At 43.4% G+C, this 25,294-nt stretch overlaps 5 protein-coding genes across 9 annotated transcripts in view; 3 read left to right on the top strand and 2 right to left on the bottom strand.

The window, feature by feature from the left end:
* Nucleotides 1–6,371, bottom strand: part of ppfia2 (PTPRF interacting protein alpha 2) — a 136,177-nt gene extending 129,806 nt beyond the window's left edge. Inside the window, exon 1 of the mRNA XM_047338603.1 lies at nucleotides 6,237–6,371. The gene's annotated coding sequence lies outside the window, so the exon portion shown is untranslated. The remainder of the gene's footprint in view (nucleotides 1–6,236) is intronic.
* Nucleotides 6,372–8,870: 2,499 nt separating this feature from the next.
* si:ch73-352p4.8 (cystine/glutamate transporter) lies at nucleotides 8,871–16,885 on the top strand. 2 transcript variants are annotated; one of them, XM_047338506.1, is made up of 13 exons: nucleotides 8,872–10,837; nucleotides 10,917–11,162; nucleotides 11,948–12,074; nucleotides 12,461–12,576; nucleotides 12,697–12,822; nucleotides 12,913–13,012; nucleotides 13,086–13,130; nucleotides 13,616–13,739; nucleotides 13,835–13,938; nucleotides 14,026–14,122; nucleotides 14,327–14,476; nucleotides 14,589–14,766; nucleotides 15,461–16,885. In XM_047338506.1, exons 2-13 carry the CDS (start codon nucleotides 10,934–10,936, stop codon nucleotides 15,523–15,525), a joined length of 1,461 nt encoding a protein of 486 aa, XP_047194462.1. In that variant the 5' UTR covers nucleotides 8,872–10,837; nucleotides 10,917–10,933; the 3' UTR covers nucleotides 15,526–16,885. The 2 variants fall into 2 exon arrangements, with proteins under 2 accessions (XP_035003095.1, XP_047194462.1); XM_035147204.2 differs by having other exon boundaries at nucleotides 8,871–11,162.
* foxm1 (forkhead box M1) overlaps nucleotides 16,219–25,294 on the bottom strand; it is a 14,348-nt gene continuing 5,272 nt past the window's right edge. Inside the window, exons 1-9 of one of the 2 annotated variants that reach the window (XM_035147193.2) lie at nucleotides 21,920–22,097; nucleotides 20,247–20,743; nucleotides 20,014–20,162; nucleotides 19,635–19,826; nucleotides 19,390–19,518; nucleotides 19,210–19,269; nucleotides 18,821–18,869; nucleotides 18,509–18,681; nucleotides 16,219–18,319 (exon numbers count right to left, since the gene is read on the bottom strand). In XM_035147193.2, the coding sequence (XP_035003084.1) occupies nucleotides 17,498–18,319; nucleotides 18,509–18,681; nucleotides 18,821–18,869; nucleotides 19,210–19,269; nucleotides 19,390–19,518; nucleotides 19,635–19,826; nucleotides 20,014–20,162; nucleotides 20,247–20,700 (2,028 nt within the window). In that variant the 5' untranslated portion in view covers nucleotides 20,701–20,743; nucleotides 21,920–22,097 and the 3' untranslated portion in view covers nucleotides 16,219–17,497. Of the gene's footprint in view, nucleotides 18,320–18,508; nucleotides 18,682–18,820; nucleotides 18,870–19,209; nucleotides 19,270–19,389; nucleotides 19,519–19,634; nucleotides 19,827–20,013; nucleotides 20,163–20,246; nucleotides 20,744–21,919; nucleotides 22,098–25,294 lie in introns of those variants that run through there. The other variant, XM_035147192.2, reaches the window with a different exon arrangement.
* On the top strand, nucleotides 22,175–23,762 carry rhno1 (RAD9-HUS1-RAD1 interacting nuclear orphan 1). Of its 2 annotated transcripts, none has more exons than XM_035147205.2 (3): nucleotides 22,175–22,357; nucleotides 22,528–22,679; nucleotides 22,762–23,762. In XM_035147205.2, the coding sequence occupies exons 1-3, from the start codon at nucleotides 22,312–22,314 to the stop codon at nucleotides 23,470–23,472; spliced, it is 909 nt and encodes a 302-aa protein (XP_035003096.2). In that variant the 5' UTR covers nucleotides 22,175–22,311; the 3' UTR covers nucleotides 23,473–23,762. The 2 variants fall into 2 exon arrangements, with proteins under 2 accessions (XP_035003096.2, XP_035003097.2); XM_035147206.2 differs by having other exon boundaries at nucleotides 22,199–22,357; nucleotides 22,492–22,679.
* Nucleotides 24,433–25,294, top strand: part of tulp3 (TUB like protein 3) — a 21,508-nt gene continuing 20,646 nt past the window's right edge. The window contains exon 1 of one of the 2 annotated variants that reach the window (XM_035147200.2): nucleotides 24,433–24,548. In XM_035147200.2, the coding sequence (XP_035003091.1) occupies nucleotides 24,529–24,548 (20 nt within the window). In that variant the 5' untranslated portion in view covers nucleotides 24,433–24,528. The remainder of the gene's footprint in view (nucleotides 24,549–25,294) is intronic. The other variant, XM_035147199.2, reaches the window with a different exon arrangement.

The raw sequence follows: 25,294 nt of genomic DNA, 5'->3' as shown, positions 1-25,294 counted from the left end.
GGGGTGAGATCATGCCGGCGTGTTTGGATCAGTGATCAGGTGTGTATTTAACATGTTATACTGAGTGTTTAACTCAACATTATTCACATATTATATATATATATATACACTATACTCTCCATGTTCCTCTGTGTGGAGGGTGAGTTAACAAAGAGGCTGTGTGAGTCAGCGCACGGGGTCAGGGGAAGAAAGTAGGTTTCACTCTGTGTAGGTGGAAGGAACAGAAAGACTTAGAACGCCATGATGAAGCTGGAACTAGGAACAAGTTACTGCCTGGTTCACATCCAGGTTTGAGTTGTGAATTGGTTCTTAAGTATTCCTCTTAAAGCCAGGGTTGGTAATTTGTTTCTGAAACACTTATTATCTTATTTGTTGAAATCGTTTCTGGACGATGGAGGGTGGGATGCGTCGGTAGTATTTTTTCACAGCCTGCTATCGTCATCTTTTCCAGGGTTACCAACCCGAGCTTTAAGCCAAGTATTTAATGGGTTCTTCCGTTTTGCATAATCATAAACGAACAAATCAAAAGTGACAGGAGTGAAAACACGACGTCCTTGGGTGAGGAAGCAAAAGATGCTCAAGGAAAACTGCAGACAAAGCTGATGAATCCTTTTCTGGGTTTGTCACGACGGCCGATTCCTCTCACACCGTTAATTATTCAATATTTAAAGTAGAATATGGATCATAGCAGCAGTAATTCATAATTCAGTACTAATCTATGTTTTATTGTGGTTTATGAATACGCGAGTCAAACATACATGAAGTCTCAGCCCCGTTGTCTCATTGATTAATCGATAGTGTTGCAGGAGAGGCAAACAGTGTAATTGTGAAATTGTTGCCGTGAGCTCCGCCACAGCGCCTGTGATTTAATCTCAGTTATGAGGTGTGTGTGTGTGTGTGTGTGTGTGTGTGTGTGTGTGAGAGATAATGGCACTCTGGCTTTTTATGAGCTCGGGCCTCGACATCAGGAACGTATTTCATAAACAGTCTCGGCCGTGTCTTGTCCAAATAAAAGATGATTCAACCTGTGTCTGTTGATGTGAACGAGATAAGGGGCTGCAGAGGGAACAGGGTGGAGACGTGTGCGACCTGGACAATCACATCCTGTTCAAAGATCCGTTGATTGTCTTGTTTTTTTCGCTCTAACAAGCGGTTGCATGCCATTTAATCTGAACCATAGAAATATAACGAGTTTAAAAACACTTAATTTTGCCTCATACAGAATCAGATAAATTACCTGAGAGCCAAAAAAAGGGAAGTGTGCACCCGCGTGTTAGGGTGAGATTGAATCAAGAGGACACACACACGACAGCAGCAGCCCACACACACACTAATGCATCTCCTCCTACTTCCCATATGCACTAAACTGACTTCAGGGAAGATTGTAACACTGTTAACATCTTCTGACTGGAGGAGTGTGTGTGTGTGTGTGTGTGTGTGTGTGTGTGTGTGTGTGTGAGGTTCAAATGAGGTGAAGGGAGCTGATTAAGAAAAGTAGACATGACTATTTGCTCCCCCCCCCCTTCAGATATTTCTCCCTTTTGCCAAACAGCTGTAACAAAGTCCTCTTTGTGTTCAGAAAAGATTCCGGACAACGTGATGGATATTTCTTTTTATTGTTTAGCTTTGGGAGAAATAGTAGACGAATTGCCGCAAGAGGAGTCTGTCCTCGAAAGAAACTAGAAAGGCCCTAAGCGTGCGTCTCTGAGCAACTGTTGTACTTTTGCCTCTCGACCTCGAGTTTCAGGCGATTTCGTGGCCACCATTTTCTTCATGTATTATAAGGTAGCAGCCGTACAAACCGGGCTCGGTGAGGTTGATGTGCAGCTTATGTTAATAAAGGTGAATTTTCTCTCGGTGCGTTTGGGTCCTCGCCTCCTGCACAGCTGCTGACGGATCAAGCTTCCAAACGCGGCAGCGAAAAATAACAAACATCTGTCACAACGATGGATTCGGCTCCAGATGTTCACCCTCACTTCTGCTGCTGCTGTGAGGCCGGTGATTTCTCTCTTTTTGGATCTTCTCCCCAAAAACAATAAATGTTGTTTTGGTTGTAACAGAATTATTTTACAAAGCCAATGTAGAAGAGGGTCTATATCTATATATCTATATATATATATATATATAATAGTAAATGTAGGTGCATGTTTTGCAAAAAAACTGAGAGGGCATTGCTAACAAGTGTGAGACAGAGACAATATGTCTGCTGTGGTTTTATATGTTAATAAAATGATAATTTCGAATATAAGTAAGAACCATAAAACTATCTCGCTCTCCAGCTCCAATCCAAACGACCCATACATCCACCGGGCAGCGAGGGAGGCGTCTCCTAGCAACTGGTTCTCAGCTGAAGCATTGGGTCTGCTGGCGTGTTCTGGAGCGGAGAACACTGGCTCGGCTCTGTGGGTCTGAAGAACTGTCCCCCCCGTGCAGGACGGAGACAAATTCAACAAGTGTGCGGACGGATGAAGAGGATAAATAGTGTTAAAAATGGAGGTTATGGGATGTGTGTGCTTTGCAAAGCTGAACGCAGACCCTGAGAGAAGTGGACGAACGATGTCGTACTGAATGAATTATGCCTCACTTATCATTCTAGTAGACGACATCACAGCTCCGTCAAATTAATGCGGCGCAGTAAAGCGGAGCACTTCATCATGTGGGGCGTAAATTCCCCGCCCGGACGGATTTACATTGATTGAGCACACAGAGATGAGATGAACACGCCCCCCTCTGGTAATAAAACGCCACAATCAATGACCCTGTCGGCCGGGTTTCAAACAAGCAGTCCGTTGGCGATGTGAGGACGTCCGCGTGAGGAGGGAGATGTAAACAACGAGAGCTCGGCGAACTTCCGAGATGCAGCGGTGCAGAATCGCAGCATCGTGTGATAACCGAATTCCCCAACATTTGCATAATACACGCAATTAGTCAGGCACGCCCCCTGGCCAATCAGAGCAGAGAGGGCTTTATCAAGGGGGTTCAGTGTTTCAGACAGGGACTTAAAAGAGGAGCTGCAGCAATTAGGAGCATTTAAACCTTTTAAAATAACAACAAGTCGTCAACCTGAGTATGAGCAGAATCCAACTCCACAGTTTTTTCTGTAATGAGTTACAACATTGTGGATTTACTCAGGTGACTACGTATGATTTGTTTCCTTTTCGAAATATTAAATCTGCTTTTCTCACGAGGAGTTTTAATTGGGTTTAAGAGGAGAGAACGAACTACTCTGTCGTTAGAGAGTTCTCTGACTCTTGGGGGGGAACTCGATACATCAGGAATGCACGTAGGGAATTTCATCACATGGACGGTGACCTTGACTTTTGACCACCTTGATTCTGTTTGTGCTGAAATTTGAAGAAACCTCCCCCCCCCCGGGGCATTCTTCACATATCACAGTCCAGAGGCCAGAATAATGGGGTTTGTGGGGGTTCAGTGACCTCAACAGGAATCGAACATGCAGACGAACCAAAAAACACGACGCCTCCGGCCAAAGCTGCTGCGTATGCATAAAGCACAAGTAACCTTTTATGATCTAAACTGCATTATTCAAGACGACAGTAAACCACAGCAACATCACCATGGTTACATCTTCCCTCTTCCTTTTCGCAAACACAGCAGACGGAGACGTTAATTAACAATAACAGACGTTTCAGTGCATTTTTAGCTTTTGGCAGCTTATTGCCATCTTAAGATTGATGTTATTTCCGTGACATTTACAGAAAGGTCCTTAATTATCTTGAAGACTGCGAGTTGAATGCACGGTGACTCTTAAACTGAAGTTAATGCATCTGAGGCACGTACGACATTTTAAAAATAGGTTTATGTGATGTGAGCTGCTTCTTGGATTGATGACGTATAAGATGGTCGTTACAGGAGGGAAACAATATGTTTGACAGCTCCCTGAAACAAAATACTAATGCTGTATACTGCGCTTGTACACGATATACATAACAGCAGCCTCGGGTTCTGGCATGTGTGGTTTATGGCTCATCCAGATTATCCCACAAGTAGTCAATCATTTATTTAGTTATTTGTCAAACACAAGCAAGTTCTGATCCAACCTGAGGCCTGAACATGATTCTTTACCAATAATGTTTACAAATATTCTTATGATAAGTGTGAAAAAAAAGGTGTTTACCATCTTAGTCACCTCCACAATTCAAGTATCATGCTCCGGGGTTTAAGAGGATTTAAAAAACATTTCTTTTTAAGGACACGAAACGGGTCACGGCTAAAAGAACAACCTGATTAAATGAAGAAACAGATCATATATATATATATATATATATGAGATGGAAGAGAAAATTAACATTGTCGGAATTACATGCTTTTTCAACCTTTATATTAATTCCAACCCTCTTCTAAAGAGGTTTAGATGTTCTGCTGTTCTCATTTTTAATCACAGACTCCAGATACTCTTCAGGACCAAGTGATCTCTGGGAAATGTAGTGCACTGAATCTAAAAAAAAAAACAGGAAGTGATGCTCTCCTCTCTGCATTGCTGTAACTGACGTTAACTCCAGATCTGAAAAGTGAAGCCAATGCGTAGGTGCCTGAAAACTGTGTTCTCTAGAATGACCAGTAGAGGGCGAATCCCCCTTGTGAAAGAAGTCTATAAGAAAGTGACTTCTCACTTGATTTAAAACGTCAGTAAACAGTTTCCTATTAGTGTAGGTGGTTGTACAGGCTCCACCCCCCTTCTCCTCCAAATGTAGACTGTGTGCAAAACCACCCGCACATTCACCAGCCTCTTCTCACTATATAGGGACTTCTATTTAGAGGGATACACAAGAAAATACACTTTCCCACACAACTCAGGTCATTTTGTATTGCGGGAAACAATGAGTCCACCAAAAGAGGTACAACCCATTTTCAAATAACCAAACCAATTAACCCGAAAGGAAATGGAATCTACTAAAAGTCTGACCGAAGCCTTGACCGTGCATGAGTGGTCAGATTTTAATCCGTCCCCTGCACCAACAAACAGCTCACCGAGGCACCGAGTCCATTTTTTATTGTCGTGTTTTACAGCGCACGCGGACACGGAGCCGGCGAGTTTACACCATCGACTGTGGCTTATCAGCGCGGCTCAGCACCGGCGGCGTTAGACGTCGTCAGCAGAGACGAGCCCCCCCGACAGCCCAATCACACAGGAAGTAACACGACGTAATTACACTTTAATTCAGGCCGAATCAATATCTGCTGATTGAGAATTAGCTTTAACGAGCAATTTATTACGTCGCAGCGAAATGGACACCGTGGGTTCATTCCTCCTTTAATGCTCTCGTAAATTCATAAAAGGAGTCATCCACGGGATACAATGCACGGTGGGAACATTTCCTTCGCACGTACGAGCACTAAAACTAAAATGAGATGTGCTCTATTTTAAGTGTATTTCACGTTGTTGCGTCCCGCGGAGAAACAAGGAAGCAATAACAATTAAAAGTAGAAAAATAAAACAATAGCGAACGAGTGGGGAAGCGTACGAAACAATAACAGGTCCTAAGATTCATCAGCAGATGCCTGCTCATAATAAAATGGTAGTTTGTGAGTTTTGCTGTGAGATTTGATTCATATTTCCCCTGAAATGTGAAGTAATTTACGATTCATCAATAAACAGCACAACAGATATTTATTTACTGACTTCTGACAGTTGTACATGCTGATATGAAGCATTGGATATAAAAACCTTATTAACTGGATCCCACAAACTGAAGCTTGTAACAGTTCAGGCCCCAAACTCTGAAATGACTTAACCTGCAGTTACTGCTTTTAAATTTCTTCTTTAATCTCTTAAAAAGAAACAATTTTTCAATATCTGGGTGAATTTAAATTTATTTTATTTACATTTATTCAATCTTTCTTTGAATTAAATTTTTATTAAATTGTATTGTACCTTAGAGAACTGATATACAAATAAAGGAGGCATTTCTGCAGACTTTTCCAAAAGGTAATTACCCACAATTCATAGCATTGTGGTGCAAACCACAATAAAGAAGCAACAAACATTGACATTACAAATAAGACATTACAAAATTATTTGACGTGTATTTTGGGTTTACGACCTAAACTGCAGGCAGCCACTAGGAGGCGATGGAGAAGCTTCGCTCGTGTCGTCCATCTTGTTGTCTACAGTCTAAACACACAGCTCGGTGCTAATAACAGCCTGAATTTGTGTAGTTGTTTGTCACAATGATGCCATTTTGAGAATAAATAGTAAATTATTTACAAATTACCTCTCGTCCACTGGAGCCTGGATCGTGGTGACGTCACAAGTTCAGTCCCTCAAGCAGCTGAGCCATGAAGAACGTAAACAACTTAGATAAAACGTCATAAACTAGCTAAGTTAAGTCACGTGTGTTGGCGTCATCACTTAAAATGTTACAGGCCACATTGTGAATGAGCCTGTATAAGGGGTTTCCTGACATGAAGTACAGGGGCAGGACTGAGCAGGTGCAGGTGAATCCAGGAAGTGAAAGGACAGGGAAGTTTCAGTAACATTTCAAAGTAAAACAGGAAATACAGGATGATACACGTTTACTTTATCCGGAGCTTTGAGTGATGTTACATGTTTAAACAGTGTCATGCTTCGGTTCTTGTAATGACGCTGACATGGGCTGATATTTAAAAAAACAGGAAAACGTTCAGAGACGACAATAAAATCCATAATTTATGATGTCGCCCATGACAGCAAAGTACATTCACGACAAATGATTGCAGTCAAACGTCGACCACAGCAGAGTGATTTATTAATTGTGTTCATTAATTGTGATGATCACTGACTATATTTCTTACGGTTGATGGTAAATTGTTTTCTTGTTTCACTGCCACGTAATTAAGACAAAGAATTACATCGATCTAAAATACAGTAAAATCAGACGTAATCATACGGTAAATTAGAGACCCCGGCCAAGCTGGGATTCGAACTTTAAGAGAGACAGTGCTAACCACTGAACCACCGTGCCGCCTGCTTCTCACAAACATGTGGTATTTAAGAGTCCCAGGCATGGAGAACACAAAGCTCTAAGTTCATTTACCCTGTGTGTGTCTGTCCAGAGTCTTTGTGTCTGTAAGAGACGACGATAAAGAAAGAAAAAGAGATTAGCCACAGAGAGAAAGAGATTTTCCTTCTGGGAGCCATTGAGCGAGAAGAGGATGATGTTTTGTTTTCGTCTTTTATTTAAAACTGGATTCCTTGCGTCTTGGCCTGTGGACAGTGGGGGGGGGGTTTCTATTTACACTCCAGATTCTGGAAGACATCAAAATCAATGAAAATTTGTTCTTCCCTGCATTCTTCCCTCATGTCTGGATGTTATCCATCCTGTAGTTTTTGCCTTGGTCTGCTAAAGTAAGAAGACAAAACAACAAACCAGGTGTGGAAACACAACTTCTTTGGCATAATAAAAAACACACAAAGAAGACACCACAAGAAATGTCCAGTTTTTCTTCTTTGCACAATCCAAAGCTATAGTTCACTTTGTATAGAAGCATCTGCCAAGTGAGGTAACAGAAATGATTTATGTGCTGAGGAGTTTGCAAAACTCCCTCAAGCCTTTCGTGGCAGATAAACAAACGGAACTGAACATACTCGTTGAGCTGTGTATTCGCCATGTGCCCGACCACAACAAACTGAAAACCTGAAAGTTAAACACCACACCCTGCCTCTGCTCTACTGAGATCTTCCCCCATCGATAGATCATTGATTCCAAAGGGAATTCAAGAGTTAACATCTTTGTTTGGGACAATCTGTGAGGATTTGTTATTCCACAACCGACCGAAACTTGGTTCCACTAATCCAAACCTGGAACTACAGCTGCAATCGTCATCACTACCACCTGACATCAGACGTCTCGCCGAAGAGAAGCAATTCCAGGCGTCGCCTTGGAGAGGTTAGTGTGATATATACAGATATATGTGTTCAATAATTTAGAATCACCCTCAAAGGGAAAAGGTTTGTGACCCCTGACCTGAAGGTACGTGCTGTTATCACGTCTTTTTGAAGCTGTACTTTCAGAGATGAAGTTTTAATAATGATGAGGACCTATAAGCCCAAAACAGGTCAATGCAGTCAAGTATTTATACATTTAAAACAAGCTAGTGTCTCCTCAGTGTGTGCGCTTGGTGATCGTCAACTTTTGAAAATGTTCGTAGGATCCAGGGGCCAATTTTTAAAGAGAGTCAAATATTTGTAATTGCATAGAAAACATTTTAAAGAAAAAGGAAGGTTTGTTTTTTGCGTTTCCAGCTGAATTCTCACGAGTGTTGTAGATGCATGTATGATATACATACATACGTGTGTGTGTGTGTGTGTGTGTGTGTGTGTGTGTGTGTGTGTGTGTGTGTGTGTGTGTGTGTGTGTGTGTGTGTGTGAGGGTTAATTAATTCCCAGGACTATAGCGCACACACCCATGCACCAGACGCCAGGACTTGTTCCACGCATTCAAATACCTGGTTGCCGTGGGCGATTTCTCTACAAGGGAAAACTGATGATTATTTTTGATAAGGGGAGAGATGATTAATGTTAAACCCTGAGCAGGAGCGCATCAAGGGTTTTTTGGGGGGGCCCTGGGCAAAACTGCCAAACCAACAATCCACCCCCACCCCAGGAAACACATGATACTAAACTACCTAATTCCATGTCTTCAAATTATTCATAATTATTATCAACATTATAGACTGAGTGCAGAGTGTGTTCTATTGGCTGGGGGCCTCATTAGGGGGTTTCTGACCCCGGTGTTGTTGCAGGCACACAGTGTTGTGTTATTCAAGTGTGTATTATTGATATTCACTTTTTATCATTATCATTTATCTTATTCTATTTTGTTTTACTTAAATTATAGTGTTGATTATACATTTTTTTTTATCTTAACTTTCTTTTATTGTTGTATTTTTCCATTATCGATTGCTTTGGTCTGCATTAGTGTCCAAATCTGAATGTTTTAAACTCATTTTTGAATCATTTTTAACATCCTATGTTTTGGCAATCACCTGTAAATCTGAGTGTTCGAAATTTAATTAATATGAATTATTCTCTTTGTTTTATTTTCATTATGACGGTTCTCACATGTTTTCATGTCACGTCGGCTCCTCCTCCCCGAGGTTCCTCTTTTAACCAGAGACATATGTTCAGATTCTGTCAACGTTTAATCGTGTACACCTGAAGAACCTGTTGAGAGTCAATCCTGTGATTAACACGGGTATTTCTATACATTTTCTAATTGGCATGTGTACTGAGGGAAATCACATTATAATATAATGACACCTCATTGTGCTGGAAAGCCTTTGTGTACCTCACTCTGACAACAGCTGATTTACAGAATGGAAAAAGCCTTGGGGACCCTCCTGGGTAAATGGCTCATGGGAGATGTCAGGGTTTATTCCCTTTGTATTCTGCTCCCGGTGAGATGAGCCTATGGGAGTGAGGCGACCGGACAGGACTCCTGGGAGGTCAGGTGGAAAAGTGGCAGGGGAGTTGGGCTCACGTCTCCTGGGGTGGGTGTGGAAGCTGGGGGCAGATTCACCCCCAGAGAGAGAGAGGTGGAGGTATAGATTCAGAGCTGAGTGGGATTTCACACTGCGGTGCTCAGGATGTCATGGAGAGAATTTCAGCATCTACCTTTAGTCAGATTAAAGAAGAAACCAAAGTTAGCAACTAGTTATTTAATAGATTTCAGAGTTTATATGGATTGATATCGCGCTCTTTTCTGCTGGGAATAAGTTAGTAAGAACTGGCTAAACAGGAATAAGTGGCATAAGCTCTAAATGCATCAATAGGTGACATGTGGAGAGAGAACACAGTGAAATAAAAGAGCTCTATCTGCTGGCCGAAGGAAGAACAACATCCCGATAGTAAAAAAACTGTGCAGGCTGGATGCATGAACTTCACAACAGTGTGTAATTTAGTGGAATTGATTTAGAGGAAAGGATGAAGAGATACTGAGGGAATGAGAGATATGCACCAAACTGAATAAGAAGGGATGCTTCTCTATATTTAAATAGTCGTGAATTCAAATACATGCTATGATGCATCCCAAACATCCTCATGTGGCACAGAGTCACAGCAGAAGCCATCACATCCCACAGTACTGTCCGCTCACATCTAAAACCTGCAGACACACATCAGACATCTTTACCAAAACCACATCTTGGTATTTTCTGTGTGTGGAGGAATTTTAATGAGCAGCGCAGTCGCTGATGAAGTGAAACTGACATCGATGCAGTGGTCAGCCAAGTGTAAATGAGAAAAAACAAGCTGCTAGAGTTTCCTCTGTTATTCTACTCTCTGTTATCCGGAGGCCTGTTTGATCATGGCTGGAATATCAGTGTTTGCTGAAATAAAGGACTTCAATAGCAAAGAAGTTGAGCTTTACAGACTTTTAGAAAACGTGTGTTGTTGGTGAAAAGCCGCCCTCCTGCGGCCTGTGCAGCTGCCTCTTTCAAAACCCTGACCCTCTTTCCCCCCCTGTACCCGAGAAGGCCTCCCCCAAGCTGCACAGGAATGCAGGCGCACATGCACTGAAAAGAAGAACAGTTCAAATAAGGACGTGTCGAGCTTCTAAACGGCTGCTTTTAGCTGCTGGAGCTCGTTCTTTGGCCTCCTCGAGTTGGGTGGGTGGGTGCTGAGAGCCAATGAGGGGAGCAAAATACATGCAGGAGAAAATGAGAGGGACAGTCGGGGAGAGGGTGCATGTTGTGGCAGGTGGTACCTCATCCTTCTGCAGCCTCACACTACTTCAGACTTGTGTCCAGAGGGTTGGCAGGACATAGAGGAGCGGTGGCTGCTGCTTTGGGGAGAGCAACAGAGGGAAAAGGTGGAAAGAGAGAGAGGGAAGCAGAGGTAAGACCTGAATCTGGACAGAACTCAAATTGAAGTTCAAACAGGCAGAGGAGCAGAGGAGACTCGTTCAAATTGTCAGTTTGCAGCCACGCAGAGATGGAGACGACGCAGAAGAAGACAGAGGGAGACGGGAAGAAGGAGGTGACAGATGAGGAGGTGGTGCACCTCCGCAGACAGATAGGCCTCCTGCCCGCTGTGTCCTTAATCATCGGGTCGGTGGTGGGCAGCGGCATCTTCATCGCACCCAAGGGCGTCCTGATGAACAGTGGGAGCGTGGGACTCTCTCTGCTGGTGTGGGCGCTGTGCGGGATCCTCTCACTGTTTGGTAAGAGAAGTAAAAACATGTCACGTATTTTAATACTGATGAGGATAACATCAATTATGACTTTATTCATGTAGCAAATTAAAATACAGCTGATCAAATAATACGACATCATTTAAAAGGAGTAAAAGAAACGGTTAAAATTGGTAAAAGTATGTTTTGAGAGATGATTGAAAGAAAATGATTGTGTGATCCTTTTCAAACAGTTATACTTATAAATAGTGTTATGTTAGCAGCATATGAGGTTTTATTGAATTTTGTAATGCATCAATTAACTACATGGACACTAAACTCACTAGATCTGCATTTTTATTCGGATCTGCACCAAGTTGAACAAATCAAGTTCAAGTTTTTAATCAAGTTCTGTTGATACATCCTCCATCCACTGTGAAAGCTCGCTTAGAAACAAAAGCTCCAGTAAACAGACGGTAACTAAACAACCCTAAACCTCTCTGCCAATGGGGGAGCATGACTGTTTGCAGGGTTTTAACAAACACTGGGGTCCAAACACTGGGGTCCGAACACTGGGGTTGCTATAGGGACCTTCAGGGGTAAAGGGTTCCCTGATCTATGTATGTGCATAAAACACACGTATGTATCGGGTAAAATGTTATGATTAAACTGAGCCTATAGGTTCCAGTGTATTTTCCCTCTGAGGCCTGTGTTGTTTGAATGTGATTGTGTCAGGTTACTGTTTGTGTTGCGGCCAACTCTCCTCAAACACCTTTACAGAAGATATTTGTCTTCATCGGCGTGTGACACATGTTCCCTCTTGTCTGTTCCGTCAGGTGCTTTGTGCTTCGCTGAACTGGGCACCAGTTTCACAAAGTCAGGGGGTCAATACATCTACCTGCTGGAGACTCTGGGGCCGCTGCCTGCCTTCCTGCGCCTCTGGATAGAGTTCTTATTCGTCAGGTTAGTTTGGACTGATGGTGGAACGCGTCCCGTTTAATTCAATCAAGCTGCATCACACGCTGATTTCACACCATAGATATTATGTCTTTTCAGCTAGATACATGAATTATTAATCAGAGAAAATGCTTTAAAAACAACTTGTCTACTCATACATATACACCATGTCTGTTTTATGTATCTCTTTATTCATATGTGCTGAATGCAAAGTCATTTTTGGATTCACACCAAAACTTAAATGAGTTCTTTCTCGGTCCATCTCCCATCCTTCCACAAAGTTTTGCAGAAAGCCATTAAACAGTTGTTGCATAATTCTGCAACCAACAGACGAACATTAAAACCTAAGCTCCTTGGCAGATGTTAGTAACAAACGTATTTTCCATCTCCAGACCGGCCGTGGCTGCCTACGTGTCGCTGGCGTTCGGCCGCTACGTGGTGGAGCCCTTCTTTGAGCCGTGCGAGCCTCCCATGGGGCTCATCAGACTTTTCAGCGTCCTCGGAGTGAGTGAGTGGTTTCATACGACCTCCTTCTACCCACGATGCCATCATACGCCTCCGAGTGATCTCTGATTAGGATCCATATAAACTCTTCTTTTACCAGTCGTTTGTCTTTGTGTCTCGGCAGCTTTCGTCACGGTGGTCAACTGCTGGAGTGTGACCCTCGCCTATCGCACCCAGATCACCTTGACCTTCGTTAAAATGTTTGCTCTGGTGCTCATCATCGTCCCTGGTTTCATCGCATTAGGCAAAGGTGAGAGGACGTAATGGTTCCCTCTGAGGATACAGGCGGATTTACGAGTTGTCGATGATGCTCAGTTACTTTTCTTTCTTTTCTTTCCAGGACACACAGAGAACTTCCAGAACGGGTTTGAGGTCGACTCATTAACATTGGACAGGCTGCCGTTGGCCTTCTATAACGGCCTATATGCCTATGGTGGATGGTAGGTTCATATTTTACAACCAACAATCTGAACTCTGTGCTTGTGAGCCTGACTTTTCTGTTTTCTCCCTCAGGTTTTATCTGAACTGTGTCACAGAAGAGGTCATTAACCCAAACAGGTATTTTACATTCAAACATCATTTCTCTGTGGTTCATAGACTGTTTGTGAAGATGGACGATACGTCTTCTCTTCCTCTGACTAACAGAAGCCAACATATTTCTCGATATTAACACTGCAATGCAGCATTAGCATAGTGAGGGTGCTCTCATACCTCCATATCTCCACCACCATATTCTGATTTGTGTCACGACAGTTTCATAATCAACCAAAGAAGATTTTTACACGTCTCTTAATAACAGAAATCTCTAACTTGGTGTTTTGCTTCGTTGCTTCATATTGTATATCCGTGTGTAGCGCTGTTTGCTATGTGTTTGCACTATGGTTCATAAAGTTGTTACCATCCACACGGACAGTCAGACCTCGTAGTTTCAAGTGGCATCAATGCATTTGTCCTTCACTCTTTAGTCTGTCAATCAGAATCTGTTTGTGTTTCTGTGGTGTAATAAAATCCCTGTGTCCTCTGTGTGAATTGTGTCTCCTCAGAAACATCCCGCTGGCCATAACCAGCTCCATGGTGACAGTGACGATCCTGTACGTGCTCACCAACGTGGCCTACTACACCATGATGACGCCCGCTGAGCTCCTGCTGTCTGACGCTGTGGCCATGGTCAGTGATCGGATATCAAACGGCAAAATCTGGACCAAACTGAGCAACTGTTGTATGTTGTTGTCGACTGTTTGTCTGCTCCTGTGTCTCTGCAGACGTTTGCCAACCGCGCCATCCAGGCGATTGCTCCTGTGATCCCAGTCCTCGTGGCCCTGTCGTGCCTCGGAGCTCTCAACGGGGGCTTGTTTGGATCACCAAGGTAATCATGAGATGGTTATTGTCATTCGTGTGTTTGTGTTCGGGCTGAGAACCTGGTTGTAAGTCCTGCTCGCTCTTTGTGCTGCAGGATGCTGTTTGTGGGAGGCAGGGAGGGCCACTGGCCGCTGATCTTTTCCATGATTCACATCCGCAGGAAGACGCCTTTGCCTGCTGTGATGTTTCAGGTAAAGTGATTTCAATGCACTGCACACAGGAGAGTTTCAAGGGACTTTGAGGGCCCCAGGCAAAAGGGACATTTTGTGATTTACTTCTGAATATCTTGTGTCTGCCTTGTCTGTCAAAACCCTGATTTTTTAAATGATGTTATTAGTAGTATTCGTAGTAATGTTATTGTTATTATTCTGACACTCAGTCTTGTCTGTCCTCAGTACCCCTTGGCGATGTTGATGATATTCAACGGAGAGATCTACCAGCTCATCAACTTCGTCTCCTTCTCTCGCTGGTTCTTCATCGCCCTGACAACCCTGGGGATGCTCATCCATCGCCACCGCTACCCTCTCCTCCCGAGACCCTTCAAGGTTCGAGTGCATCATCCGGACCGCCAGAACTTTTTCTTACCGTTTATCTCTCTGTACCCTGACCTGACCGATCACTGTCATCATGTCTGCTCTTTTCCCAACGAACCCACAGGTGCCCGTGGTCATCGCAGTCACCTTCACGGTGGCTTGTTTCTTCATCGTGGGCATGTCTCTGTTTTCTGACCCCTTCAACACCGGCTGGAGCTGCTTTCTCACACTGACCGGAATCCCAGTTTACTACGTGACCATCCACCGCTTCCGTCTGCCCAAGAGGTTTAGAAGCATCTTCAGTGAGTCACAGGATCTGACAACTTGTCATTGCTGGGACTTTTATGAATGTTATTCTATCAGTTTTTAATATATGTGAAAGAAATGAAAGATTTTGCTAAAGCTTATTATTTAACACAATTATTTCAAAGGTACATAAAACTTATATCAGTTTTACAATTATATCTTCACATTTACAACCAAACTGTTTTTAACTTTGAAAATACTTGAGCAATGCGTTTTTTGGGGTCCAATATATTATATTGTGTCGAGATGAAACAATTACTGACTGATAATAGAGGCAAAGAAAGATATCAAATAATGGCATGATGAATATTTTTATGAATTATTTAAGGACAAGTTCAAAAGCATTAAAAACCAGCCAAAATATCCCAGGACTGCAAAGAGTTAAAGGCTTTTTTTTAATTTAGAAGCACAAATTCATCTTAACAAAGAAATCAGCTGCTTGTAGTTCATTATTGACAAGTTTACAAGTTTTTTTTCTTCTGTTAAAGACGAAATACAAACAGAAATATCCTCCAAATGCAAAGAAGCACTAAACCTAGCTCAGGCGATACAATAGGCCATTGTTTTAACCTCGAGCTCGGAGCTGCCAGACTGGAGCCTGTTGGATTTAGACCAGAAATTAGAACGGCAGCTATGAAAAGCCGTCTCAGCTTTTGCATAAGTCGGATTCTCTCTCTTCTGCATCCACAGATTTCTGCAGCAAGCAGATGCAGATCCTTCTGGAAGTGGCTCAACAGGAAATCCAGACATACTGAGGATGAGGACATCACGCCCCCTACTGGCAGACTTCCTGAAAACCACCTTAACAAATGCCTGGAACATTTCTTGTTTACCCGGCACAGCCACACAAGATGGGCAGTGTTTTCATACCCGTGTTCACGTGTGTGTGAGTGTATCTGCAGATGATTAACTTTCCTTTCGGAGCTGATCGTCATAGGTGAAGATATGTCTACAAAGAATAGGGCTAGAGAATAGTCTGTATTTAAAGATGGACGACCAGCTCCACTTCCTCCCACCGTCCAGAAATGAAGCCAAAATATCGCTGCCATGTGATGAGAACTAACTAAAATGAAAGAAACCATCTTTTAGAAAAATGTATTTGATGTTCACCTATTCCTCATCATTAGTAATATAAGCTGAAATGAAGGAGTTTTACTACTTTAGAGAGATTAGACGTGACCTACAGTGTATTAAGACTAACATTTGTGATCTTCTGTGGAAAATATTGATAATATATCACAATGAAATGGCATTTCTATATTTGAAAAGGTAGCATTGCCTGGCTGTGATTGGTATCACCCCTCCGCTGCTTTAAATTTTTAAGACTTTCTTGTAAATTAGCTTTTTAAATATGTATAATGTAAGTACAAGCAAGTCCAGTGGCCACCGTCCACTTGTCCAACTCCTGAAGACACGATGATCTGGATGATTGAAAACCTCCACAGGTATAAACACCAACAGTTTTATTGTACAGTCATATACAAACACCAAGAAGGCACATGAAGCTGTTTGCTAGAGGCCACAACATTCTGATCCTGCAACTGCAAACACACCAGGTTACTGCGATTTAAGTCTTATGAAGTAAACACAACACACTCGCTAGTCAGTGATTACTTTGTGAAATCTTAAAACAAAACAAAAAGTACATTTCTCATTCTATCCACCAAAGCTGAAAAAACTGTTCTGACATGTTCCCTGTTTTCCTGTCTGTGCTACATGATAATGTAAAAAAAGGCAGTATGTGTTCTCACTGAAACAGAAGCTGTGCTGTACAGACACAACACATCAAGCATTTCGTTTCCAAAAGATGTGAAATGTTTAAAAATCCCTCTTGCTGATACAAAGTGCCCTGAAGATAGATACTAACAAACTGAGGAACAATTACTGTGACGTCTCACGTTTTAAATGTTTTTTTTTACAATTAACATATGGAGACAATCCTATTGCTGTTTGTTTTTTTTATTACCAACTCTTCTACATCACAATCTAAACGTCTAAAAGCTGAGTCCAGGAGGCCGACGCCTCGCTGGCCGATCAAGCAGTAATATAAATGTCTTCACATTTACATATGTAAAAAGCTACAAATATATATATTAAAATGTGCAAATCAACATACATATACACTCACTTCTCTTCTCTAGATTCCTTCACAAGTACAGACGGACACAACAGGAAGGATAGAAGATGAAAGAAAACAGGACCGAGTAATGAATGACGCAAAAAAAAAAAGCGAGCCAGCGGTGGAGAGGAAACAGGACTTACTAAGCGTCCCTGTCAATCATTCTGTAAAAAAGGTTTTGATTACAAATGGCAGCCAGAAACAAATGAAGGAAGCAAAGCAGATGCAAAGGGAAGGTAATTCAAATGAACAACCACAGCAACTGAATGGAAGGATGCACTCTTCACATTAAAGCTGCAACTTCAGCCCAATCAAACTCGAGGAGAGGTGCCAGCGTGGAGAGTTCCTTCTCTTCAGTTTTACACTAGTGTTGTTATGGAGTGAAATCAAATCAGCTAAAATAAATACATACAAGTGAAGTGCTGAATTTTGCTGTCAACCGGATAAACTGACTTGTTCCTGTTTACCCAAAAGCTTGTGGTCTTCATATCTCTGATTTCTTGTACGTTTGCACCTGCTTTGCTGTTTCTGTTCCAGCTATCCATCCCATAGTGTTTTGAAAAAAAGTCACTGCCCTGTAATATATACACAACATTCCTGCCCTCCAGCTACTTAAACTGTGGAATGTACTCGGACCAGCTGATGTTGGCCATACCCAGGTCGTCATCGTCCAGACAGGAGAAGCTAATGTCCACCAGTATCTTGCTCAGGCTGTCGTTCATGGTATCCAGGACGAGACCCTCTGTGATGGAGCGGTTAGTGGGGGTGCCACCTCCTGCCTGGAGCAGCTCTCTGGAGCAGCTGCTCTGGGGGCCGTCGGTGGGAGAGTCAGATGGTTCCGTGACTCTGGAGGGAGCGGAGTTGAGCAGCTCTCTGGGGGAGTTAAACAGAGGCCAGTCTTTAAATGGGGTGCTGCTGAAACTGAACGAGTTGTAGTCGTGGCGGGGGGTGACGGCGGGACCCCCCGGTGTGCGGATGGGGCTGAAATCCAGGACGTCCTGGCGCCCTTTCCCCACAGGGGTCACCTTCCAGGGCTCGGGTGCGGCGTTAGAAGGGGGCTTGCTGGGGGTGGAGGAGGTCAGTTGGCTGTTACTCTTTATGGGGGTCTTGAAGGAGAACTCCCGTTCGGGGGTGTGCTGATCAGGCTTCTGCTCGTCCACCGTAGTGTCTTGCATGTCGTGGAACATGGAGGCATCGGAGGCGACGCCAGAGTCAAAGAAAGTGTTGTCAGGACAGAGGAGGACGGGCTCCTCGTGCACAGAGCGAATCAGACGCTGTTTACGCCTGGAGCTGCTGGCCTGTCTCCTCGGAGGGGCTTTGGGAGTCTCGCATTTAATCGGAACGCATACTGGCTCCTGCTTTATCTCCCTCTGATAGCCATCGCTCTTCTCAGGAAACAGAACCACAGCTGGAGCATCACTTTTTTCCACCTGTCAGACATACATACCATCAAATTCACACACGTTTCAACACATAAATACAAAATCTACCCACACTAACCACTACTTCGCCTGAAAAGCTGATCCCATATGACTACTATGCTAAAATATATCAAATTTAGTACTTTAAAGATTGTTTGGATTCATCCATCACTCTGTGGTGCAGGGCAGAGACGTTACCTTAGGGGCTATCCGCACTCTCTTGGTTCCTCGTGAAATGTTCCTTTTCTGCTGCGAGGACGACAGGAGAAACGGGGCCGAGGAGGACGGCAGGTAGACGGAGGAGGTGACGGGGAGCTGGATCGGGACCAAGTACGAGTCGGTTCGAGGGAGGAGAGGTTTCATCTTTCTCTCTGAACAGAGAGAAGACAGCAGTAACTCAGAGGAGGACATTTTAAAAACGTGAATATTTCTGTTCATTTGCCTTCTTCAAACTGCTGCTCCCGTCTCCCCAGTTAACTCTAATAAAGTCCTTCCTCTCTGTTAACTCACCAGAGCCAGTTTGTGTCTTTCTTGCATCAGGAAGCACCTTCTTTTGTTGCTGTGGGGAAAAAAAAGAACAAAACAATTCTATTGCTTTAGTACCATTACTGTGCCCTCGGATTTTTGACTATACATTCGTGACAACCTGTGAAAACAACTTGTCTTATGTCTGTCCCTACTTGGATACATGTTTGAGTCTGCATGTCCACTGAAAGCAGACTAGTCCATCACTGTGAAATCTGCCTCCTGCAACAAAAAGTTATTTTCCCTAAACCTCACATCAGCGGCTGCCGCTGAATTCTTTGGATCTCCTGATTTTTCTGTCCCTTCATCTGCTGCCTGACTGAAAAGCTGAAAACTGTTCCTGGAGAGCTGAAAGAAGAGTAAATCAGTCTTACTTGATGGGGAAATAAAAGCATTGGCACGTGGACAGGAGCAGTCATTGGGTCACAACCCGGCTGTGGAGAGGGATGGGAAGGGAGAAGGGGATAATACAGAAGTTGAAATCCAAAACAAGTCAAAAGTGACACAAAGTTTTATATCCGCAAAACAATGGATCAGTGAAAAGTTGTGCTCACCCTGTAAACCTGATCCAGAGTGAGACATCGATTCGCCTCGGGCCGGATGGTCCAGAAAGAAACTTTACCGTCCGGGGACGTGTCACGAATGAACATGTCGTGCAGAGAGAGGTTATGGCGAATGGAATTCTATAATAATGAATAAAAAAAATCTTTAATGCATGTTTCAGTCTGTGATGAGAGGTTTACTTTGTCACGTATTGTGGTATATGTGGCCATGAGTTATACATTGTATACATTAATACCTTCCATCCTGGTTTGGCCACCTCTCTAAAGTAAGGGAAGTGCTCCTCGATCCAAGTGTAAATCTCTTTCAGTGTCATCCTTCTGTTCTTTTGACTGTTGATGGCAAACTGGATCATGGCCATGTAGGAGTATGGTGGCCTCTCTGACGTGGGTTGTTGAACAGCTTCTTCCTCGGCTGGTTTATCCTGTGCCTGTAGAAAAAAGGAATTAAAACAGAGAAGAATAGAAATGGTAGCATTTCAGTGACCGACTGGTTAAAGGACAGGGTTTAGGGGACATTGTTGGGACATGCCTGAGATCAGTGTTCCTCCCCCAGAAGCAGCTGTTTACACATCAACATTAACAATCCCAGTGGGAGAATGAGAAGGAGCAGCTGACCTGAAGAGCTTGTACATCTTGGTCGCGGTTCTCTTTGCCGGTCACCTGCTTGGGAGGAGCTGGTTCCAGGGTAGATGGGCTCATTCTGCCCAGCCACTGAATGTTGGTGAGGCTTTCGTCTAAAGGGCGACACTCCAGCTCCTTGTTCACTGAGAAGAAAGAAACAAAAAACATTAGGGCTTACACAAAAAAGATACGAACAAGAATGTGCAAAAAGAATCTTAGGTCTTTACATGATTTAATTCCAGTGAGCGGTTTAGCGCCAGGGGGCTTGCGCATAGTTTCCACTTTCACTGGTTGTCCGTCTGCTCTTATCGTAGAGACGCCATCCACTTCAGCAGCAGCCTGACAAAAGGATCCATTGTTGCAGCTGCCGCTCTCACTCAGAAGGATGAACTTGTTAGGTCCCTGGGCGCCACACTCTTTGCCTTTGGCAGTGAGGGCCCCGATGACACTTTGCAGGTCAGCTGTCTTGGGAATGACGACCACCTGAGTGTCAGACATGGAGGGGTGATTCATGATGCGGATCCCATCGGGGAAGCACCGAGTCACGTCCGGTTTCGTGGATTCTTCTGAGCCGGACGCAGCCAACTGGCTTTGCGATCCAGCTGCGGTTGTCGCGTCATTTTGCTGAAACGGCAGCTTCCTTCTTTTGAGGATCAGGGGTCTCCTTGGGCTCCGTCTCATGGTCAGCAGATCACTGAAAAGCCGCTTGTTCTTTACTGGAATTCTGTACAAAGCAAAAGCACAAAACAGTCGACTCAGAAATACATACGATTGTTACAAAGACGGCTAAACATTAACAATAACTCTCAGTAAATGAAATTTGAGGTAAAGATGTCCTGTTAATACTTAGAATAAACTCTTTACTTGACATAAGGTGTGCTACAACAGTGTCTGCTTTTAAAATCTGATTATAAACCGTTTATCCACGCAAACTTTAAACTAGTGAGTGGTTATGGTTTACCCCTCCATTTAATCTGATGCTGAATCAATATATTTGTAAAATTAATGACGTTGTATATTGAATTCTCCATTTTTACTATAATGGTTTGTGTCTCATTTGTTTTTATTCTACGTTTTAGCTTTGAGTCTGTGCTTGTCATATTAAATATGCTAAATAAAGTGGTGAAATCGGTGCAAAGCTACTTGCTAGCTGTCTGTTAGCCTGGTTTCAAACCTTTGCTCCTTTCGCTGATTGATTTAGAAAACAAAGAAAATCAATCCTCACTGGTAATAATCAATATTAAAATAATAATAAAGGTTCAAATAAACCGGGAGATGAGATTTCAGTGTTTCAGCTTCTCAGCTCTGCACTAACTAACTGTCTGTTTGCATAAATCAGTTGATCCAGAACAACAGACGTTATGTGACGTGTTCTGTGTAACGTTTACTGCAAATAACTCAAATTTAATTAAAACACGAGGATAACAAAGGAACCGACACACAGCCTCCGATCTGAGGTCGGTTTGTGCAGCTGCTTTGTATCGGCTACGAGGGGCGGTGCGATCCTAAATAAGTACTTTTTAAATCACAATAAGTGATGTATTATTTAGGTAAACAACGCCGAATCACACAGTTGCGTATAATTGTTGATAAAACATCACAAAATGTCTGTTTTACGATGTACACGTGAGTCGGAAGTGGTGGAAACGTTAAAACAGCACGTTGCGGAGGTTGAATTCAACAGGAGGTGAATCGGTGGAACAATGGCGACACGTCGTGCAGCTAAATGACTCAAAACGACTTCTCTTGTCTCTATGAACCTGAATGAATCTCCGGCTACACGCTGCTGCAGCGAGTTATCCGACATTACATCTTTCTCTGGGCTAAATGTGACAGGGGAGGCTAAGGGTTAGCCACCGTTAGCAAGGAGGCTAGTCGCCCCTGCGCTATTGTGACGAACCTTCACATTACTGCGATGTTCCGGGCTCTTCCGCTCGACCTGCGCTGCTGCTGCTGGGGATTAAAACCCGTGTTTTCATTCAGCGTGGAGTCAAATAATCCAAATATTTCATGATATCAATAAAAAAAAAAATTCCTTCTTGTATTTACATGACGTCGTCTGAAGCCCGGAGACGTTTTTGAATTTTGGCGCTGCCCCGGCCCGCTGTGATGACGTGAGCACAAGATTCCACCAATAGCAGCTCGACGGGAGACGGCGACGCAGCCAATCGGAGACGAGGATGGCGGCAACCGGGAAATGATTTGTAACGCGAGGAAAAAGCAAAACAAAAAAAGTTCAGAGTTAAACAACAACAACAACGGAATATTTAACTTTAACATGCATGTGTGTTAATGACATGTAATGACGCATGTGTCGTACGCAAGGAACCAAATAAAGGTACGTTTAATATTTGGGCTGTAACTACGAATGGAAACGTAACAAGGGTAAAACAGCTGGTTGTGGATGTACGTTGTTGTGATGCTCTGCTAAATGTTTTAAAGGAGGTTTTATTGGTGTTTGTATGTATTTAGCTGGACGGGAATGACTTCTATTGATGCCCCGTAAAGCCTCAAACACAGGGAAGCCTCCATTGCTGTTTCTGGAGCGACCACTGAAAGGAGCCAGACTCCAAAATGTGCCGGATGTGCGAGCAGCTCTTGAACCCAAAGAGTTCTTCACAGAGACTCGAGCACAGAGCAGCTCCACTCTTAATTCGTGGGTAAGTTGTGCGTTGATGTGAGCTTCCTGTGCAGCTATTTCATCAGCTTAATATGAATATTATATGACTGTCAATCTTTCAGGTAAACCCACAATTTGACCCATCACTCGTGGCTGCACCTCCAGCAAGAAGAGGGAGGAGGAAATGTCAGTCTACCACGAGCATCCTTGACCGTTGCAGTCAGCTGTCCAGGAAAAGCAGTGTGTGCAAATTCCCCTCATTATCGTTCCAGACGAGGTCAAGAGACCATCAACCGAAGAGCACACGTGCAAAGAAAGCCACAGATTCGGCTGCTGTGCCTGATGAGGGAAATCAGCCACACAGATCATGCCGAATCAAAAAGGCGGTTTCAAATGCACAGCACGTACAGACGCCAAAGAGACAGTTGGCCTCAATTAGGAAAAAGAAGGTGGAGAGATTTTCTGACAGTGCTGCATCCTCCAGCAGATGTGTTGACCAAGCTGAAGCCTCATCTATTCGAGGGGAGAAATGCAGAATTCCAGCAAATACTTTAACACCTGACTCCCATGAGTTTAGCAGTGTCGGTCCACCACCAGATGTGGACACTCCGACACTAATACAAGAGGGGAGCAGTCCCTCTTCCCCCTCCTTACACATGCTAGTGGCTCAATCATGTTCACCGCCAAGTAATCAGCCACCAGACATTTTGGTGGCAGACACACCAGAGAGGGATTATGGGTTGAAGGTGACATGGAGGAAGCGGAAGGATCTGATGTTGATGTTAAAAACGCGAGGTCTTCTCTCTGATTCAGATGTGCTCATTCACAGCTGATGTTCAGGTTTGGTGAGAAAAGAATCAGGCAATAATGTCAACAGAGATGAAACAGCTGTTATTCACTGGACAATTTCTGTGATCAGAATTCTCTATGAAGCATTTTACTGAACTGAATTGAGCTTCTGCTTCTGATTGTCACACATCAGGTTACTGACTGTTTACTGTTTATTTTGATTCAATTCAATGACAAGCCAAGGAGGTAATGATATAACTGCCTCACCCATCCTGTCTGTATAAGAGTCGAATCGAATACTGAATAAATCAGATTATAGGTCTAATTACTGCAATATCCATTTCTGAGAATATGTTTACAAAGATTCCACTCATACTGGGTTTTCAGATAATGTTGCAAATCAAAGGCAAGTCTTGTTTTCAAATTGCAACCTCTGGCAGAAAAAACCCTATTTCTTGTTATGTAAATACTTCTGCATTGAAATAACTATATATTGATCCGGGCTGTGCCTACATGATCTATAACTGACATCACATCACCATATTTTTCTCAATGACATGAAATCATAGGTGTGATAAAAGCAAATGCTGCGGACGGACAATTTGATCATTGTTTTTGATGCAATGCCATGTAACTCTAAACATCATGTATTACAACAAAAGAGATGTGTAATAAATATATGTGTGCAAAGGAAGACGAGCAGTGTAGGTAAGGGGGGCGGGGGCAGGTAGCTGTTATGCGTGTAAAAATGAAACGTAAAAGCAAAACACACTGATGAATAAAATACTTTAGGCAAAACATTTCTGTCATGCTTTCAGAAATCTGATATTTTTGTTGTGATGGCCTAATGGAGGTCCTATATATATATATATATAGAGTAGATATATATAATAAAAGAATATAATATTTCATCCTTTTCATCATACACTCTCCTCCTCCGCTCGGACACATCCTCCAATCAGCGTCCGCCTAAGATCGCGGCTTGACCAATAGCAGCGCGGCTTCTTGGTGTGTTCGGTAACTAAGGACCGCAGTAACATCAGTTCTCCGCAGACCGTGAACCGCCGCACGAGGATCTTCCTTAGCAACCGCGGACGAACATGAGTTACTACAGCATAAGGTAAATAAATACAATTAAAAACACGTTACTCTCCCGTCGCGGCTGTTCAGCTCGTCAAACTGTTGCGTGAGTTGCGGCTCTTCCGTCTGTTGTTTTTCTTCTCTCTCCCCCCCACCCCCCCACCGAGAAACTTAAACTCTCGCCCCGCAACTTTCTCCCGAGCTCCGCTGCGTCCAGGCGGCTAACGCTAGCTGCTCCTAACGGTAACAAGCTAGCTCCTGCGTTCCCCCAGCTGGCGGGGAGGAAAAAAACAAATGACAGCGGCCGCGTGAGGAGCGGGTTTCTCGGCTCGACGATGAGTGTCGGTCCCTGGACGCCGAGCTCAGCGGAGGAGCTAACGCCCGTAGACATTGCTGCCATACTCGTGGGGGTAAATAGCCCCACACTGGAGAATAAACATTCAGCTGGGACCACGAAAAGCTAGCACACGTAACCAGGGGGCTAAATGTACGTGTCCTCGAACCTGTGGGAGTTGAGGAACGCAACAACAGTGGGCAACACCGTGTTGTGCAATTCTGTACAAGACCACCCATGTTTATTTAGCATCTGTAGTCTTTGTCATTACAAGCAATGCGTCGCGAGCAATGTCCTTACCTATTGACTTCACTGGAATTAGTATACATGCAAATATATGACATTTTCTATTTATATCTGTAGTTTTATATTTTAAAGCTTTATTCGTGCACTGTTTTCACCTTCTTTTTAAATACACTTACATCTGCTGCAACATTAATTTTACAGGCTAT

Source organism: Hippoglossus stenolepis, chromosome 22 (assembly GCF_022539355.2).
Source record: "Hippoglossus stenolepis isolate QCI-W04-F060 chromosome 22, HSTE1.2, whole genome shotgun sequence".
NCBI lineage: Eukaryota > Metazoa > Chordata > Actinopteri > Pleuronectiformes > Pleuronectidae > Hippoglossus > Hippoglossus stenolepis.
The sequence above is the reverse complement of the archived record's forward strand: the minus strand, read 5'-3'. Positions and strand labels throughout refer to the sequence as shown.